Here is a 16,794-nt window from a genome sequence, read left to right on the forward strand (position 1 = left end):
CATACCTTGTTTAGCTCGTCTACATTTCACATATATGCTTGATCCATTTTTATCGAAATTTTACTAAGTGTAGTTTATCTAGGTGAAATGGTAATTATCAGCGTTACCCGTCCTTAGGTTTGGCTGATTCTGACATTTAATAATGGTAAGACTTTATGTTTTTCTCGTCCATATGTTAGTACATTCTTGGCATCCATGCGCTAGAACGTTTTTGGTGCATGAATAAGTACTCCATACATTTCCTCATCCATGTCATGGATTTGCACGTCTTACCTCGTCCATCATATGGACGAATATGCCTCGGGCATTGAAATTTGCTCAAGGTATAAGGTTTTACCTCGTCTTACTTCGTCCATCATATGGACGAATATGCCTTGGGCATTGAGATTTGCTCAAGGTTTAGGGTTTTACCTCGTCTTTTCTTCGTCCATCATATGGACGAATATGTCTAGGGCATTGAGATTTGCTCAAGGTATAGGGTTTTACCTCGTCCTTTACTTTGGACGAGCACGCCCTGATTTCATTTAGACAAGCTGACGTTACATCTCTGCGTCCAGAGAGTTTTTTTCGTCTTTGAGCTTTTTTGTCTTCTCATGGGTTGATTTGTACAGAAATAACATGGTAGTAATTCACACAACATTATGTACATTGCATAAATATTGCTCACAAACGAGGCATACACTTAGAAGTTCGTGCCTTTTTAGGAAAATAAATATAAACCAAACCATAACTTTGTCCATAACTTTAATATAATAGTAACAAAGCAACAATAAAAACAAGTAAATATACTTATATAGATAAGTATACAAATGGTCTTCACGCTCGTCCAGGCTGGCGTTTTCATTAGTAGTACCTCCTCAAGTACTCAACATTCCAAGGATACTCCAACTTCCTCTCATCTAAGGCCTCCAAGTAGTAGGATGCTTGTCTTTTGCAGTTGATAACTCTGTAAGGGCCTTCCCAATTAGGTCCCAACTTCCTATGAGCTGGGTTTTTTGTTGCCAAAGATACCTTCTTCAGGACGAGGTCTCCTATGTTGAATCGTCTTGGCTTCACTATTGCATTATATTGCCTAGCCATAAGGTTTTTGTACCTTGCCATCCTTTGTTTAGCATTCATCCTCACCTCATCTATTAGATCTAGGTTCAAACGGAGTTGCTCTTTATTATCTTTGTCCTGATAGGTTGTCACCCTATGGTTAGCCATATGCACTTCTGCGGGTATGACTGCTTTAGTTCCATAGACTAACTTGAAAGGAGTTTCTCCTGTCGGAGTTCTTACTGTCGTCCTATATGCCCACAGAACATTTAGTAACTCGTTTGGCCATACTCCTTTAGCCCCCTCAAGCCCAGTCTTGATTATTTTTAACAATGATCAGTTTGCTACTTTAGCCTGGCCATTTGCTTGTGAATGGGCTGAGGAGGAGTAGTGATTCTGAATCCCGAAGTGCATACAAAAATCTTTGAAGAGTGCATTGTCAAATTGTCGTTCATTGTTGGATATCAGCACTCTGGGCACTCCAAATCTGCACACAATGTTCTTCCATATGAAATTCTTGACATTTTGTTGTGTGATATTAGCTAAGGGTTCTGCTTCTACTTACTTGGTGAAATAATCAATACCAACTACGAGGAACTTCATTTGCCTTACACCTAGTGGAAAAGGACTCAGGATGTCTAGTCCCTATTGTGCAAAGGGTCATGGGGCTGTCATTGGGGTTAGATACTCCGATGGTTGCCTAAGGATATTGCGAAATCGTTGGCATTAATCGCAGACCTTAACATAAGCTTTTGCATCTACTTGCATATTTGGCTAATAGTATCCTACATGGACGACTTTGTGAACGAGTGATCTGGCTCCCGAATGATTGCCACACGCCCCTTCATGGATTTCTCTCAATATGTAGTTTGCTTCATCGGGAGCTAAACACCTAAGATAAGGCTGTGAAAAGCCTCTTTTATATAACACCTCGTCCATAAGTACGTACCTAGCCGACCTTATCCTTATCTTTCTAGCTTCATCCTTCTTTTCTGGAAGTTGTCTGTCTTTTAAGTATGATATAATTGGAGTCATCCAATTTTGTCTGCTCTCCACTTGTTGTACTTCTGGGATGTCTATACTTGGCATATACTGAATTTCATCAAACTTGTCCACGGCTTCATTCGTTGAGGCTTCCTTCGCCAAGGCATCAGCTTCTATGTTCTCCTCCCTTGGGATTTGAACAAAGCTAGCTTCCTCAAATTTTCTCATAAGGCGCATCACCTTATTAAGGTACTTCTTCATTCATTCTTCCTTAGCCTCATACATTCCTCTCACTTGGCATATGACTAACTGAGAATCTCCTAAAACAACTATGGACTTTGCTTCCATAGACTTAGCCAATTCCAGACATTTGAGGAGAGCTTCATATTCGACTTCATTATTAGTAGCTTGGTACTGTAAGCGAATCCTATGTTTTAGTTTATCCCCTTCTGGAGATTGTAGAACCACACCTATCCCCCCTGCATACTGTGTAGATGAACCATCCACATGGACGATCCATTTCTTATATTCCATCTCTCTTATATCATCATGGGTTGGAGTAAACTCTGCAATGAAGTCTGCTAGTGCTTGATCTTTTATGGCATGCCTTGGTTAGTACTTTATGTCGAACTCACTGAGCTCGACAACCCATTGAATCAATCGTCTTGCAGCTTTCAACTTGTTCATTGCCTTTTTGAGCGGATGATCATTCATGACGTTGATGACATGAGCTTGGAAGTAATGCCTTAGTTTCTTGGAGGCTGTTACTAGAGTGAAAGCTAGCTTTTCTATCATTGGATATTGTCCTTTTGCTCCCCTTAAGGTTTTGCTGGTATAGTAGACCTACATGGGCCACCAACTCTTCACCCATCACAGAAGGAATTAGCAACGAAGCCGTGACGAGGTATGTCTTCAAGTCTTGAAAGGCTTTTTGGCATTCGTCTGTCCACTCTAATGCCTTTTTAAAAACCTTGAAAAATGGCAAGCACTTGTCAATAGCTTTAGAAACAAACCTGTTGAGGGCATCAACTCGCCTGGTAAAGGACTGAACTTCTTTGACATTCCGCGGAGGCTTCATATCCAGAATTGCTTTAATCTTTTTCGGATTTGCCTCAATTCCTCTATGTGAAACCATGAATCCAAGGAATTTTCCTGAGGCTACCCCGAAGGCACATTTGCGAGGGTTCAACTTCATGCTATAACGTCTGAGTGTGTCGAAGGTCGTTTGCAAGTCATCTAGATGTTTTTCATCATCCAGGCTCTTCACTAACATATCATCCACATAGACTTCTACGTTTCGTCCGATCTGAGGATGAAACATGTGGTTAACTAGTCGCTGGTATGTTGTCCCAGCATTTTTCAAGCCAAAGGGCATTACTTCATAACAGAATAAACATTGGCTAGTAACGAAAGAAGTCTTCTCCTGGTCAGCCTCGTCCATCCTTATCTAGTTGTATCCTGAGAAAGCATCCATGAAACTAAGTAATTTGTGGCCTGCAGTAGAATCCACCAATTGATCAATGCGCGGTAACAGAAAGCTATCCTTGGGGCAAGCCTTGTTTAAGTCGGTAAAATCCACACACATTCGCCACTTGCCATTCGCCTTTTTAACCATTACCACATTGGCCAACCAGTCTGGATAGTACACTTCCCGTATAAACTTCGCCGTTATTAGCTTCTGAACTTCGTCTTTAATAGCATTATCTCTTTCAGGGGCGAATACTCTTCTCTTTTGTCGTACTGGCTTGGAGGAAGGACATATATTTAGTCGGTGAGTGATGACATTGGGATCTATATCTGGCATATCCTCATGACTCCAGGCAAATACATCAATGTTTTTCCTTAGAAATTGGACGAGGTCCTTTTTAACTTCTTCTTTTAGATCTGCGCCAATCCTAGTACATCTTTTAAGATTGCTATCATCCAAGGAAATATCTTCTAACACTTTAATGGGTTCAGCCACAATTCTCCTTTCCTCAATGCTCATCGTCTGCTACTGCTCGTCCATGGCGAGCATAGCCAAGTAAGACTCCCTTGCTATCAATTGGTTTCCTTGTACTTGTCCTACCCCATACTCCGTGGGGAATTTGACTGACAGGTGGTAAGTGGACGTGACTGCCTTCCAACTATTCAGAGTAGGCCTTCCAATTATGGCATTATACGAAGATGAGCAATCTACCACAAGGAAGCTTACATATTTGGTTACCTGCTGCGGATATGTCCCCACTACCACTGGTAGTGTGACTGTGCCAACAGGTTGTACCTTCATTCTTCTAAAACCCATTAGAAGCGAGTGAACTGGACAGAGTTGGTCTCGTCTAACCTTCATTTGTTGAAAAGCTGGATAATACAGAATGTCCGCTGAGCTCCCATTGTCTATCAACACCCTTTTAGTTGTGTAGTTAGCAATAACTAAGGTGATGACAATAGCATCATCGTGAGGGTGGTGAATTCCCCTAGCATCTTCGTCCGTGAAAGTGATTGCTTGCTCGTCCGTGGTCCTAGCTCCTGGTGATTGTCCGAAAAGTTAGACGCTTTGCATTACTTTCAAGTACGCCTTCTTTGACTTGGAAGACTGTCCTGCCAAACTTCCTCCCATGATAACTCTTATCTCGCCCAGTGGCGGTCGTGATGATTTCTCTACCTTCCCCTTCAATTTTTCATCCTTGTGGTCTCGTCCCAGGAAATTTCTCAACTTCCCTTGTCTTATGAGATTTTCAATCTGCTGTTTTAAATCAAAACACTTATCCGTGTCATGCCCATGGTCTCTATGGAAGTGACAGTACTTGTTCCTATTGCGCTTGTTGGGATCTCCCTTCATTTTCTCATGCCACTTCAAGGATGGATCGTCCTTGATTTGCATAAGAACTTGCTCAAGTGGCACGTTCAAAGGGGTATATTGTTGATTCCGCGTTGAAGAACCTAGCCTCTCATTATCTCGATCATTTTTTTCTTCTGTTCGTCCCTTCTTTGGACGAGGACCCTGTTCAAAGTGACGAGCAGGGTTTGTTTCCATTCTTTTAGCTCTCTTCCTTTTCTTAGCTATGATCGCGTCTTCTGCGTTCATGAAATTTTGGGCGGAGTGGACGAGTTCAGCCACGGACTGAGGTTCTTTCTCATAAATTTTGTGTATGAACAAGTCAGAGTTAACCCCGTTATGGAGCTGCTAACAGCAGCTTGTCATCTACCTTGTCCACGGTCAAGGCCTCCCTGTTGAAGCGCGTGATGAAGGAACGCAGGCTTTCATTCTCTCCTTGCTTTATAGTCAACAAGCTGGACGAGGAGCGCTTGTGCCTTTGCCATCTGATAAAATTATTAACGAACAACTTGCTTAACTCCTCGAAGGATGTCACTGTGTTAGGTGGTATTTTGTTAAACCACACTCGTGCAGGTCCTTTGAGGGTAGTAGGGAAAGCTCTGCACATTATTTCATCTAGGACCTCTTGAAGGTGCATGGTAGTTTTGAAGTTGGCAATATGATCGAAAGGATTCTGCGTCCCATCATATGAATCTAACGAAGGCATCTTGAACTTGGGTGGCAAAGGGTGAGCATTGATGGAAGCCACGAAGAGAGAATCAATCCTGTGAACCAAATCTTCTACAGGGTTCGTTCTCCTCATATTCTCCTTCATCTCATCCATAACTCTTCTCATTTGGTCCATTTCCCTCTTTAAATGAGGTACCTTCCGTGGAGCGATACCCCTTGACTGGCTTTTAGGTTCAACGTTTCTTCCATCTTCTTGACTCTAGGCCTGTCCTTCAGTGTCCCATTCGTGATGCTGCCTTCTTAAATTAAGTTGTCTCACCAACTTCTGTTTCTAGCGAGTTAACTCCGCCATAGCAGCGGCCATGGATTGCACGTGTTGAACAGGAGATGGGTGCATGGTGGGTGTCAATTGACGGTTGCGATGAGGGTTGCTTGAGGCGTCCTTACTCTATTGAGGGCCTGGACTAGTGGCCCTTGATCTTGTCCGAACCATTTCAACCCTTTGTTAGAGAAAAAAATCGCAAAACTCAACAAATTAAGTTCAAGGATGACAAATTTCCTTCCCACGAACGGTGCCAACTGATGAATTCTGTTATACCAGTGGGCTGAAAGTCTCGGATGCTGATGATTTTATGGTAAGTATTGAGAAAATAAACACAGAATCAGAGGAGACCAGAGGAAGCCGGCCAAGAATCCTTTGATGGCAAAGTTAGTCTTTTTGTAATTCCAAAAAAATTGGAAGTATCTGAATGTCCTGCCATCCTGTTGGCGATCATTTATATAGCATGTGGGCAACGGTTACTTATTTGAATACCGTTCCTATTGCTGAGTAGTACGAAAGATTCGGAGATAACTTCCATAACTGCCATGGAAGTTACATTATTTGGGTATGCCTTTCACAACGGTTGGACTTGGCTTACAATAGTTCGTCTATTCTCACACCTGGTGAAAATATGCCTGTTTAAGGCTCAAAGTGCTCAGGACACAACAACCTCGTCCGTCCTTCAAGGACGAACGGACAAAGTCGCCATGGACGAGCACGGGGTACCTCCTCTTTAGACGACATTTATGGACGAGACGCGACTCGTGGACTTGGATTTTTTATTACACCATCAGAAATAGCTAAGAGATGAGTGGAGAGGGAAAGAGGGAGGGGAGGGAGCGATTGAATGAGAAAGAGATGTTAGTGTTTAGACGTTTAGTTTTAAATAAAACTCACAAGCCCAAAATGTCGTTTTGATAATAGAAACTTAAAAAAAAGAAATGAAAACTGCTCTTTAAAAGGTTAGAATATATGGAAGACACGCGTGATAACCACTAAGGCAATATACGTTTATGTAAAATAATTTAGCTATAGTAATATATATTGATCGGTTTTGGTTTGGTTTTTTACAATTTTCACTTAAATTACCAAACTTGCCAATTTTATTTTTAAAAAAATTTGAACCAAACCGATAAAAAACTGAAAATTTAGATTCGGTTTGGGCAATTTAGGTTGGTCCATTTGATTTGTTAGTTTTTTTTTTTTTTTTTTTTTTTTTTTTTTTTTTTTTTTTTTCAGCCCTATTTTGACCTATACCCTCTTGTTGCCATTCCATTCAATATTCTTATATTACATGTAGTAATCCTAATTAAAATATCATTACAATGCACTATATGTATCCTTCATTTTTCTGGGTTTGGCTTGGGTTGAGTGCATTGTGTTGTAAATTGAACGGATATTGTCATATGTCAGCATTTTATTACGTCTCGTGCACAAGACAAACTGGACTTAAGTTTTTATTTATTTATTTATTTTTAAAGAGTTTCAACCTATGACGTTCGCTTCTTAGCTTTTTATTATCAGATCGCTTCTTAGCTTTTTATCATCAGACCAAGACACAAATTAATTTTTGGTATAAGCTAGGATTGAATTCCAAGTCTATTATTCATATATCAGATACCAATTGAGGTAATTTTTCTATTTTTAATCTCTCTCAACAAAATAAATTTTATCTCACATTTATTTAATAAAAAATTTTTTCGTTCAAAAAAAAATAAAAATTACATGGATAGGTTGAACCGGTCGGACCGGCCGGTCCGGTCAGGTTTTTAAAACAGTGATGGATACTCGGACTCCTATTAGGTCCAGATAAATCCTCTCAAAAGGTCATCAAAAAAGGAAAGCCAACACGGTAGCCGACTCTCTCTCCCGAGGCCCCGACATAATTGATAGTCATTGAAATTCACATCTCTCTTCGCTCTCCATCTCTCTGAAACGCCAACAAAAACTAAACCAAAAAAAAAAAAAGAGAACCTAACCCTAGATTTCGTGCACCACGACCTCAATGGCCAGCGAATCCCATGAGTCGCGTCGCAAGCACCGTCGTTCTTCTTCAGACGATGACGAAGCCGAGAAGTCATCGAAGCGCCACAAGCATCGTCACCACCACCACCGTCACCGCCACCGTAGCAAGAAACACGACGAGGAATCCAAACCCGAGGGTGAGGATATCAATCCCACTCCTCTTCCTCTTCCTCTTCCTCCTGTGGCTAACAATTCTCACCTCGAGGACGATGTGGAGGAGGGTGAGATTCTCGAAGACGAGGGTTTCGGTGGTGGCGAGATTGCGAAGAAGAAATTCGAGTCCGAAGATGAGGCTGGGGAAATCGCGGCCGTTCATGTTCGCGATGAATCTGATAAGCCAAATCTGGTGTGTTCTTGCTGATTGCCCCTATGCTTGTTCTAGTTTTCTTTAATTTTATTTTGCTCTCTGTTTGGTTGCTGAGAAAATTATGGATTTCAAATTATAGTTAGTTTTTTTTTTTTTTTGGTTTTTCAATTCAAAAAACAAAACTATTTTAAGATTCCGAAAACAAAGTAGTATTTGTGTTGTTTAATTAGGTTTCAGACAGTGGAATTTGAAAAAAATGGAAGAAAATTTGATTTATATTTCTTCTCAGTGACCAAACAGGGGATTGTGCTATTTTGTGAATTTTGGATTTCATAATGAATTTGTTTTTATGAGAGGTTGTTAGAGTGACTGAGTCAGTGTCTCATACATTATGTAAAGAACCTGCTTGCACTAGACGAACATGAGTGAATTGCAAAAGAAGTTTCCCCTAGGCGTTTCAGTGAAGACTCATGGCTTACATTTAAATTTGTAAGAGCTAGTTACATGTTTTTACTTATTTTGCATATAGCCTAATTCTCATTTTATTTTTATTTTTATAATTCTTTGGGTATTGTTTGGGTGATATGCTCTGCTAGTTTGTGCACTCAGTTTGTTATGTTCATTGCTTGCCAGGGACATTGTGCTGTGCATCGATCATCTGATCGTGAAGCTAGTCTTCACATGGAAGAGAGTGTGGGGAACAAGGGTACAAATTCAAAGACTTTTGGAGATGACAAGAGTGAAGATGATTTGATGATTAATTCCAAATTAGATAAGGAAGACAAAACATACCACCAGCACCATGAGGTTGGTTTTTTAAGAAATACATGTGTTGAGCCTCAAGATGAATCTAGAGTTAGCTCAAAGGGTCACGTCAACGGGGATTTGGGTCATGAGTCTAGAAAAGAGGAAAAGAAGTGGCTGAGGAAATCTGGGTCCCCTTCTAAAGGAATTGGTAAGCTGAAGAGTTACTATGATGATGAAAAGATTGAGGTTGAAGAAAGCATATTGAGCAATCATAGAAAGTCTTCTTCTCATAGCACAGAGGACCGTGGGGAAGTCCATACTAGGAGCAGATCTAGATCAATTGGTGCTAGGGAGAGATCTCATTCCCGTAGCATGAGAGACGAGGAGGCTCATTCAAAAAGAAGACGTTATCATGATTCTGATGCCTCATTATATGTTGATAAAGGCAAGTTTGAGTATGACTCTGACTATGAAAGAAAGGTTCGACGGAGTAGGGATGGACGACATGGTAGTAGAGATTTGGTAAGAGATGAGGAAAGGGACCGTAGTATTAGTCATAGTAGATATATTGGAGGAGAGGATTGGTATCGTAATTGGGCTGCACATGACAGGGAGAGGAGCATGGACAGGGATATGGATAAGGACTTGAGACGGGAAAAGGAACTAGAAAGGGTTAGGGATAGTGAGATGGACAGGGTTCAGAGAAGGGACAGGGACAGGGACAGGGACAGAGGTGGGAGTAGGGACAGGGCCAGAGATATGGACAGGAAAAGAGATATAGAACGAGATAGGAACAGGGAAAGAGAGGTGGGCAGGGATAGGAGAAGGGAGAAGGAAAGAGAAAAAAACTGGGATAGGGAGGTGGATAGAGATGGGAAAAGGGAGAAGGAAAGTGATAGGAGCAGGGCTAGTGAAAGAGATAGAGATAGGGATAGAGAAAGGGAGAAGGATAGGGACAAAGGGAGGGAGAATGGGAGGGAGAGGAGAGATGATAGAAGTAGGAATAAGGATAGAGGTATTGTAAATGATTGGGAGAAGTATGAAAATCTTGAAGATGGCTATGACAATGGAAGATATAAACATTCTAGGCGCTCGAGACATGATGAAAAAGAATACAACCAGGATAGAACTAGAAAAAGTGATCCAGAAAAGGTTCCTAGTTTTAAGAGCAATCCATTGGAAGGATATAGAGACAAACAAAAAAGGTATTTTGAAAGAGGCTCTTCTGGCCAATCTGAACCCCCACCCCCCTCTTTTTTTCCCTCTTGGTTTAATTTTTTTCCCCTTTCCCCCCATTATATATTGATGCATATGCTTTATTTATTGGATGCAGAGATGAAGATGATCAAGGAGACTACGAGGAAGCAACTGCATTGCAATTTGCTGAGCAGGAAGAGGAGGATCTCAACAGAATCAAGGAGGAGAGTCGAAGGCGAAGGCAAGCCATCCTAGAAAAATATAAGATTCAGCAGCCACAGCAACCAAATGAACCACAGTCAGAAGATGTTAAGAAAGGTACACTGAATTGTTTTTTAGTGTCATACTGATTTTTTGATAATTGATATTACATATATGTAGTTTGAAGCTCTGTTATAGGATCTTGACCCTTTATGAGTGCCCTTCTTGCTCAGATCTATTTAAGTTTGAGTTGATCATGTTTATTGAACTTAGGCTTGTTTAACTTAATGGATCTGACCTAATCTGGGCCAGCCCAGCTTCTTTCTCACCTTGCCTAAAAAATGCCACTTTCAAAATTGGCATTCATGTCATGTGCCATATCATACTTGTTCCTATAATTTGGAAACTTCTATATTAATGTGATTATATCCGTAGCATTCTCATTATGTGCTTTTAGCAATTACAGGTAGTAATCTGTTTGTCCCTTATTATTATTTATTTGGGGGTTATTGCAATTGTACCTGTATTAGCGAAATAAATTTGGAATTGACAGTTCAACTGATGGTCCATGAAAGAATGTTGTGGTTTGATTGATCTGGAAATGCCGTGGTCTTTTTCTCTGGATTTGGCTTGGAGTCCTTGGCCTATGATTGTTGTTGTTAGAGTCCAAGATATTTGGAAAGAAGTTGGCAGTGTTTAGATTACTTAACTGGAGCAAATCCAGGCGAAGAATGGCTTCTTAATGTGCCTAGCATATTTCTTTCTTTATATTTTCTTACTGAAACTTTATTTGTCATGTAGATTCAAATGTTTTACTTGCTAATTGCTCAAATTTTGTTTTCTGACTAGATAAGGAGCCTGCACATGATCCTGATCAATCAATAGCTGCTAATAATGTTGTTCCAGAAGTTGGTGATGTTAGGAATGATGTTGTAGATGACTATGTTGCTGAACCATCATTTTCTGTTGGGAAATCACCCCCACAGAATGGAGTTGCTGCTTTTGAGAAGACTTCTGGTACTGGAGGCCTTGGCGAGGGTACTCCTAAGGTGTCTCCACCTTTTCTGAATTTTTTTTGTATATCTTAAAAAAACTTGCATCCATCTATCAAAAAAAAAAAAAAAAAAAAAAAAATCTTAAAAAAACTTGCATCCATCTATCAAAAAAAAAAAAAAAAAAAAAAAAAAACTAAAAACTTGCATCCATCTGTTCCTTGAATTTTATTTCTGACTTATTCTTAACGTGATTGGTATTATTGAGCACCTTAAATGCTTTTGGTAAGTGTATTGCAAACATTTTTAGACTTGAATTTTGAGTTCTTGGGTTTGTTTGAGTAATATAAATTTTATATATTTGTGCAGAGTGAGAGGTCAGATGACAAGTTCTGTGATGATATTTTTGGTGAGACACCAACAGGAGTCCGCAAATCTGTAAGTTACTTCCATGATTATTTGTTCCTTGTTACCTGTTTATTGTCCTGTTGTTGCTCATTAAGCTGGATACATTTTGGTCTGCCACTTAGTTGCGAGTTTAGGATACTGTACCATTCAGCCTGTATTACACAATCATTTACATTGAATTTTCTGTGCATTGAATTTAGTTTTGATTTAATGAATTACTTGTTTCTTATTAAAAAAAAGTTGCGAGTTTAGTGAAGTACCTGTCCATCTTTTGTTGATTATTAATTTTTTTCTCCTGATTACATATTATTATGGTTCCAATGGCTATTAGAGGCATTCGAGAATATCATGTCTTGATAAAGAGAATGAACAAATTAACCTTTGTGGTAACTGTTTATCATTGTGATTTCCCTTTGGCCTTGTTTCATAATTTCTGTTATTGTCTATGCTAAATTTTTATTTTTACAATGTTGGTTTTTCCTTTATCTGATTGGCCTGCTTCATGTCATATAACACGATTTATATTATCTTTTGTACTTTCTCAAATATGATAAAATAATGTAGTGTGTGTTTGGGTATAGCTTATAAGCTAGCCTTTGTATCATCTTTTATAAAACCTCACTTTTTTTTTCCTCTTTTTTTCGAAGTACAAGTATACTTTTGCATACTTTTAGCAAAAAATTTTCAGCAAAAAACTAAATAAGCTGATCCCAAATGAACACATAATGTTGTTATATTCGGAGCAGTAAGATTTTATTACAATCAAAGTTTAACCATTTATGTCCGATACTTATACGCTAAGTTTTTTTGTGTTCTTTTTTATGCAGGGAAAAGGTGATGGTTTACGAATAGAAAGGAGTGGACTTCATGACAACTGGGATGATGCAGAAGGGTATTATAGTAAGTATCATATCACTATTTGGTCATCTCTCTGTATTTATGTTGTTTTTCCTTTTTATTTTTGTCTGAGATTTTTTGTCCATTGTTGTTTGCATCTGTGGGTGCATTCAGAGATATTTACTGTCGCTTCCCCTCTTCCTTTATGCTTTGTTTGTAAATCACGAGTTTGTCCTTAGCCTATCTGAATCTTTATTCCTTGGTATCCATGTTTGGTTGAACTAAATAACATTTTCAATTGTAGAACTACGTTCCAGAAGTTTCTCTATTCTGTTAATTGTTTTGCCACAATGAAGGCAACTGCACTTAAAATCAACACCTTAAGCCATTGGCAATTATAATCAAGTATCAAAATATCCTTTACCTTTTGGATATAATATCATCTAATGCCAATTTACGTGTTCTTTCTAATGGGGCAACATAGAGTACATTTTACTATTAAATTAAAACATAAATGGTGGATTTTGAATCACCCCTTTCCTTGGTTTAAGTTTAAAAACCTTTTAGAATCAGAACTCCTATTGTGTCATTGCGTGAAGCAATTGTTTTCATTTTATACTCTCTACTAATCAATATTTTGGAAGGTGACATTGTAAGAGAATTACATTTCTACTGAAGCTTTCCTAGAGGAAAACCTTGAAACTCTTGGAAGTGATTTATATGTTGTTTGTTTATATATGCATCAATCTTATGCCTTTTTTCTCCTAATATATATATATTTTGCTTTTCTCATGTAATTATGATATTCATTTGCAGGCTACCGGTTTGGTGAAACACTTGATGGCCGATATGAAGTTATTGCTGCTCATGGGAAAGGTGTCTTTTCTACTGTAGTTCGTGCAAAGAATCTTAAGGCTGGTAATGGTGAACCAGAGGAAGTAGCCATAAAAATTATACGCAGTAATGATACAATGTGAGTCACCATTGTCCCACCCACTTGCCTCGGTTCTAATGTTGATTATTATTTTTTTGCTTATTCAATTTCTAGCCTTGTTGTCTTAATACATGCCATTGCCTCTTATGGACTAGGTACAAGACTGGTTTGGAGGAGCTGGTCATATTAAAGAAACTAGTAGGTGCAGATCCAGATGACAAGCGCCATTGTGTTCGGTTTCTTTCAAGTTTCAAGTACCGGAATCATCTTTGTTTAGTTTTTGAATCTCTTCATATGAATTTGCGAGAGGTTTTAAAGAAGTTTGGACGCAATATTGGCCTGAAGCTAACTGCTGTGAGAGCATATGCAAAGCAACTTTTTATTGCACTGAAACATCTTAGAAATTGTGGTGTTCTTCATTGTGATATAAAGCCGGATAATATGCTTGTAGGTTCTTGGCACCCTTTGATGATCTTACTTATCAAAAATTATTTATCTTTATAATCGGATATTTGTTTATATTTTCCAGGTAAATGAGGCAAAAAATGTGCTGAAGCTTTGCGACTTTGGCAATGCGATGTTTGCCGGTAAAAATGAAATTACACCATACCTTGTAAGCCGCTTTTATCGTGCCCCTGAAATAAGTAAGTTTTATGCATGAGCTATTATATTTAATTTATAAATGATGGAAAGGGATGTTTATGGTTGTTGAACGTGTTGTGTATGACTATTGTTCATTAAACTGTGTCTGAAACTGGCTATTTGTTTTGTAACGTTTCTGTTGCAGTTCTTGGTCTGCCTTATGATCATCCAATGGATATGTGGTCTGTGGGTTGCTGTTTGTATGAGCTATATACAGGAAAGGTTCTCTTTCCAGGTCCTACAAACAATGACATGCTACGACTTCATATGGAATTGAAAGGCCCTTTCCCAAAGAAGATGCTCCGGAAGGCAAGTATTTGATTTTATCAGAGTTATAGCCCCAAATGTTAAGTTTTGAAGTTTGAATCCTTTTATTTTGTGATTTAGTAATGTGACTTCTTGTTTGGTATTTTTGTCAATGTAAGATATAATTGTCAAGTCCTTAATTGTATATACGTTCTATATCAATGCCTTGGCATGTGACTTTTTATGTTGCTTATTTCTTATGTGTGGGCTTTCTTCTTATAGGGAGCATTTACTGATCAGCATTTTGATCATGACCTGAATTTTCATGCTACGGAAGAGGATCCTGTCACAAAAAAGGTATGGGAATTGCATTTCTAATGTGTATTTGTCTATTTCTAGTCGATCATGGTCCCTTTGTTTGTGCAGAGAGACGAGAGATTATGTATACCTTTAATGCTGACTGAGCTTTTGGTTTCACTGTTGTAGACTATAAAGCGGATGATTTTTAACATTAAGCCAAAAGATATTGGATCTATTGTTGTGGGCTCTCCTGGTGAGGATCCAAAGATGTTAGCCAATTTTAAAGATCTTCTAGAAAAAGTTTTTGTGTTGGATCCAGACAAGAGGATGACAGTGTCACAAGCATTGACCCATCCGTTCATCACGGGCAAGTGAACCATGTTGCTGATTTTATGACTCCAGAAATGCTGTTCCGCTAGATATTTGTACATTATGATCTAATTCATTTTTCATTTTCTAATTACTGGGCATTATCTGTCTTCTCTGTGATGGCCTAAGAGCTTTCAACACAGTTTTGGCATGGTTGAAGTCAAAAGGGGGTGATGTTTGGTCTGGAGGACTCTTTACTGGCGGGTTCTTTCAGTGGATTGTACTGTTTCTATCGTAAGACAACTTGCCGAAGGCGTTTTTTTTCCCTTGTAATCATTCTTGATTATGGCCATTTCGAAAAATCATTTATCTTTTTTCATTTCCTTGACTATGATTATATTTGTACTCCAAACTTGGTGGCTTCTATGGAATTTGTTGGAAAATCAATGATATTAAAATATCAATTCCTATGAGTTGGCAGAATGTACTTTTTTTGCTGCTGGAATAGTAAACTCCTCTCTTTTATATTCCCACTTCTCTTTCATAACATTTGGGATAGTAATTTTAAATTGATTTAAGGCTTGCTCTACCTTCTTTCCATTCATATTATTGTTGTATTTTATTACTTTTTGTGGCACCTTATTTTAGTTTTTTGGGTTCTGGAGAGTCTAATTTAGTTTTTCATTCAGGATGTCTGCCACTGCTTTGAGGCAACCCTCCATTGCTTAGATGCTTAAAAGGCACCCAGGAGAAGGTACCTTGGTTTGTTTATGGGTGATTATTGTGACAGCATTAGAAGTCGATATTGTGATTTCTCTTTCAAATATTGTGTTTCTGTTGTCTTTAGAAATAGTTACTGGATTTAATGGAATTCTGTTAAAAATTATTTGATTGCTTCTGTGCGTGTGATGGAGTGCATATGAGAAACATCAATTAGTACTTGGTATGTGTGACATAGTATTGTGTCAGTGACCTGAAAAGTTTGAGAGTACTATGATAGATAAAACTTGCATCAAAATTTAAAATGTACTCTGCTACCGAACTTGTGTCAGACCTGTATGAGCTATTTTCAGTGATGTGCATCTGTAGATTTTAGAGATAGTTTGTCTAGGCTGGTTGCATTTTTGGTGTAACAACCCTGTGTTGAGCACTTCTATTCTTAATTTTTTTAGATTGGTTGTCTTTGCTTTAAATTTATGCTTATTTTAATGAAATTGCATTACATCTGATCCATGGTCTGGTCATTCTGGAGGCAATTGCACTGGAGTCTACGGCTGCAGGCTTGATGAACACAAATATATCAGGTTAGTAATGCATATAATTTCTTAATTTTTTTCCTTGTACAATACCTATCAAAAAAAAAAAAAAAGTTTTCCTTGTACAATAGAAGGCTAAAGACAATCTGCTTTTTTATTTTGCTGAAAAGATTCAATGTCCTGATTTTACTTTCTGTGTGTTTTCAGGTTATGACTCCCATGCTCATGCAATTCTTTCTTGTATGTATTTTCTAATCCACTTTCTTGTTCATCTTTGTTCGTTTTGATACCATGATTGGTTTCTGATGTTTGTTTTAATGTGATATTAAAGTTTTGGTTTATGGCATGTCCCCTTCTAGATATTTGGCAAGCTCTGTAGATTATATTTTATGTGGGTTTAGATGTGGTTTATGGCATGTTCCTTTTGATCCTTGACTCATGCTTAAAATATATAATAGTGAATTTGTAAAAGAATATTAATAATGAATAAGAAATTGCAAAAAGTGATTTTGGTTTGCTTTTTTTTTTTTTAATTTATTTTCTTTTAAAAATAGTTACTCAA

General features: G+C 38.3%; 2 protein-coding genes across 5 annotated transcripts; one reads left to right on the forward strand and one right to left on the reverse strand.

Moving 5' to 3' along the window:
- Positions 1–4,015: 4,015 nt before the first annotated feature.
- On the reverse strand, positions 4,016–5,038 carry LOC112020038 (uncharacterized). The gene is made up of 2 exons (XM_024052588.1): positions 4,612–5,038; positions 4,016–4,530 (listed from the first exon to the last, which is right to left on the reverse strand). The coding sequence occupies exons 1-2, from the start codon at positions 5,036–5,038 to the stop codon at positions 4,016–4,018; spliced, it is 942 nt and encodes a 313-aa protein (XP_023908356.1).
- Positions 5,039–7,657: 2,619 nt separating this feature from the next.
- LOC112020042 (serine/threonine-protein kinase prp4) lies at positions 7,658–16,594 on the forward strand. Of its 4 annotated transcripts, XR_010627947.1 has the most exons (15): positions 7,658–8,202; positions 8,797–10,115; positions 10,244–10,425; positions 11,158–11,357; positions 11,670–11,738; positions 12,536–12,608; positions 13,362–13,518; positions 13,635–13,926; positions 14,009–14,123; positions 14,267–14,434; positions 14,654–14,724; positions 14,854–15,270; positions 15,666–15,730; positions 16,229–16,280; positions 16,440–16,594. XR_010627947.1 is itself a non-coding variant. In XM_065770776.1 (12 exons), the coding sequence occupies exons 1-12, from the start codon at positions 7,837–7,839 to the stop codon at positions 15,040–15,042; spliced, it is 3,201 nt and encodes a 1,066-aa protein (XP_065626848.1). In that variant the 5' UTR covers positions 7,658–7,836; the 3' UTR covers positions 15,043–15,449. The 4 variants fall into 4 exon arrangements, 2 of the variants coding, with proteins under 2 accessions (XP_065626848.1, XP_065626852.1); XR_010627946.1 differs by having other exon boundaries at positions 15,666–16,280; XM_065770776.1 differs by lacking the exons at positions 15,666–15,730; positions 16,229–16,280; positions 16,440–16,594 and having other exon boundaries at positions 14,854–15,449.
- The last annotated feature ends 200 nt before the right edge of the window (positions 16,595–16,794 follow it).

Source organism: Quercus suber, unplaced genomic scaffold (genome assembly GCF_002906115.3).
Source record: "Quercus suber isolate HL8 unplaced genomic scaffold, Cork oak 2.0 scaffold_4, whole genome shotgun sequence".
NCBI lineage: Eukaryota > Viridiplantae > Streptophyta > Magnoliopsida > Fagales > Fagaceae > Quercus > Quercus suber.

Excerpts from the sequence above, each read along its gene's own strand:
- LOC112020038 (XM_024052588.1), bottom strand. The coding sequence starts at position 5,038 with ATGGAAACAAACCCTGCTCGTCACTTTGAACAGGGTCCTCGTCCAAAG. Across the intron at positions 4,531-4,611 it reads AAGAGTTATCATGGGAGGAA|GAGCTAGGACCACGGACGAG; the intron begins GTTTGGCAGGAC and ends GACAATCACCAG.
- LOC112020042 (XM_065770776.1), top strand. The coding sequence starts at position 7,837 with ATGGCCAGCGAATCCCATGAGTCGCGTCGCAAGCACCGTCGTTCTTCT. Across the intron at positions 12,609-13,361 it reads TGATGCAGAAGGGTATTATA|GCTACCGGTTTGGTGAAACA; the intron begins GTAAGTATCATA and ends ATTCATTTGCAG. Across the intron at positions 13,519-13,634 it reads ATACGCAGTAATGATACAAT|GTACAAGACTGGTTTGGAGG; the intron begins GTGAGTCACCAT and ends CTTATGGACTAG.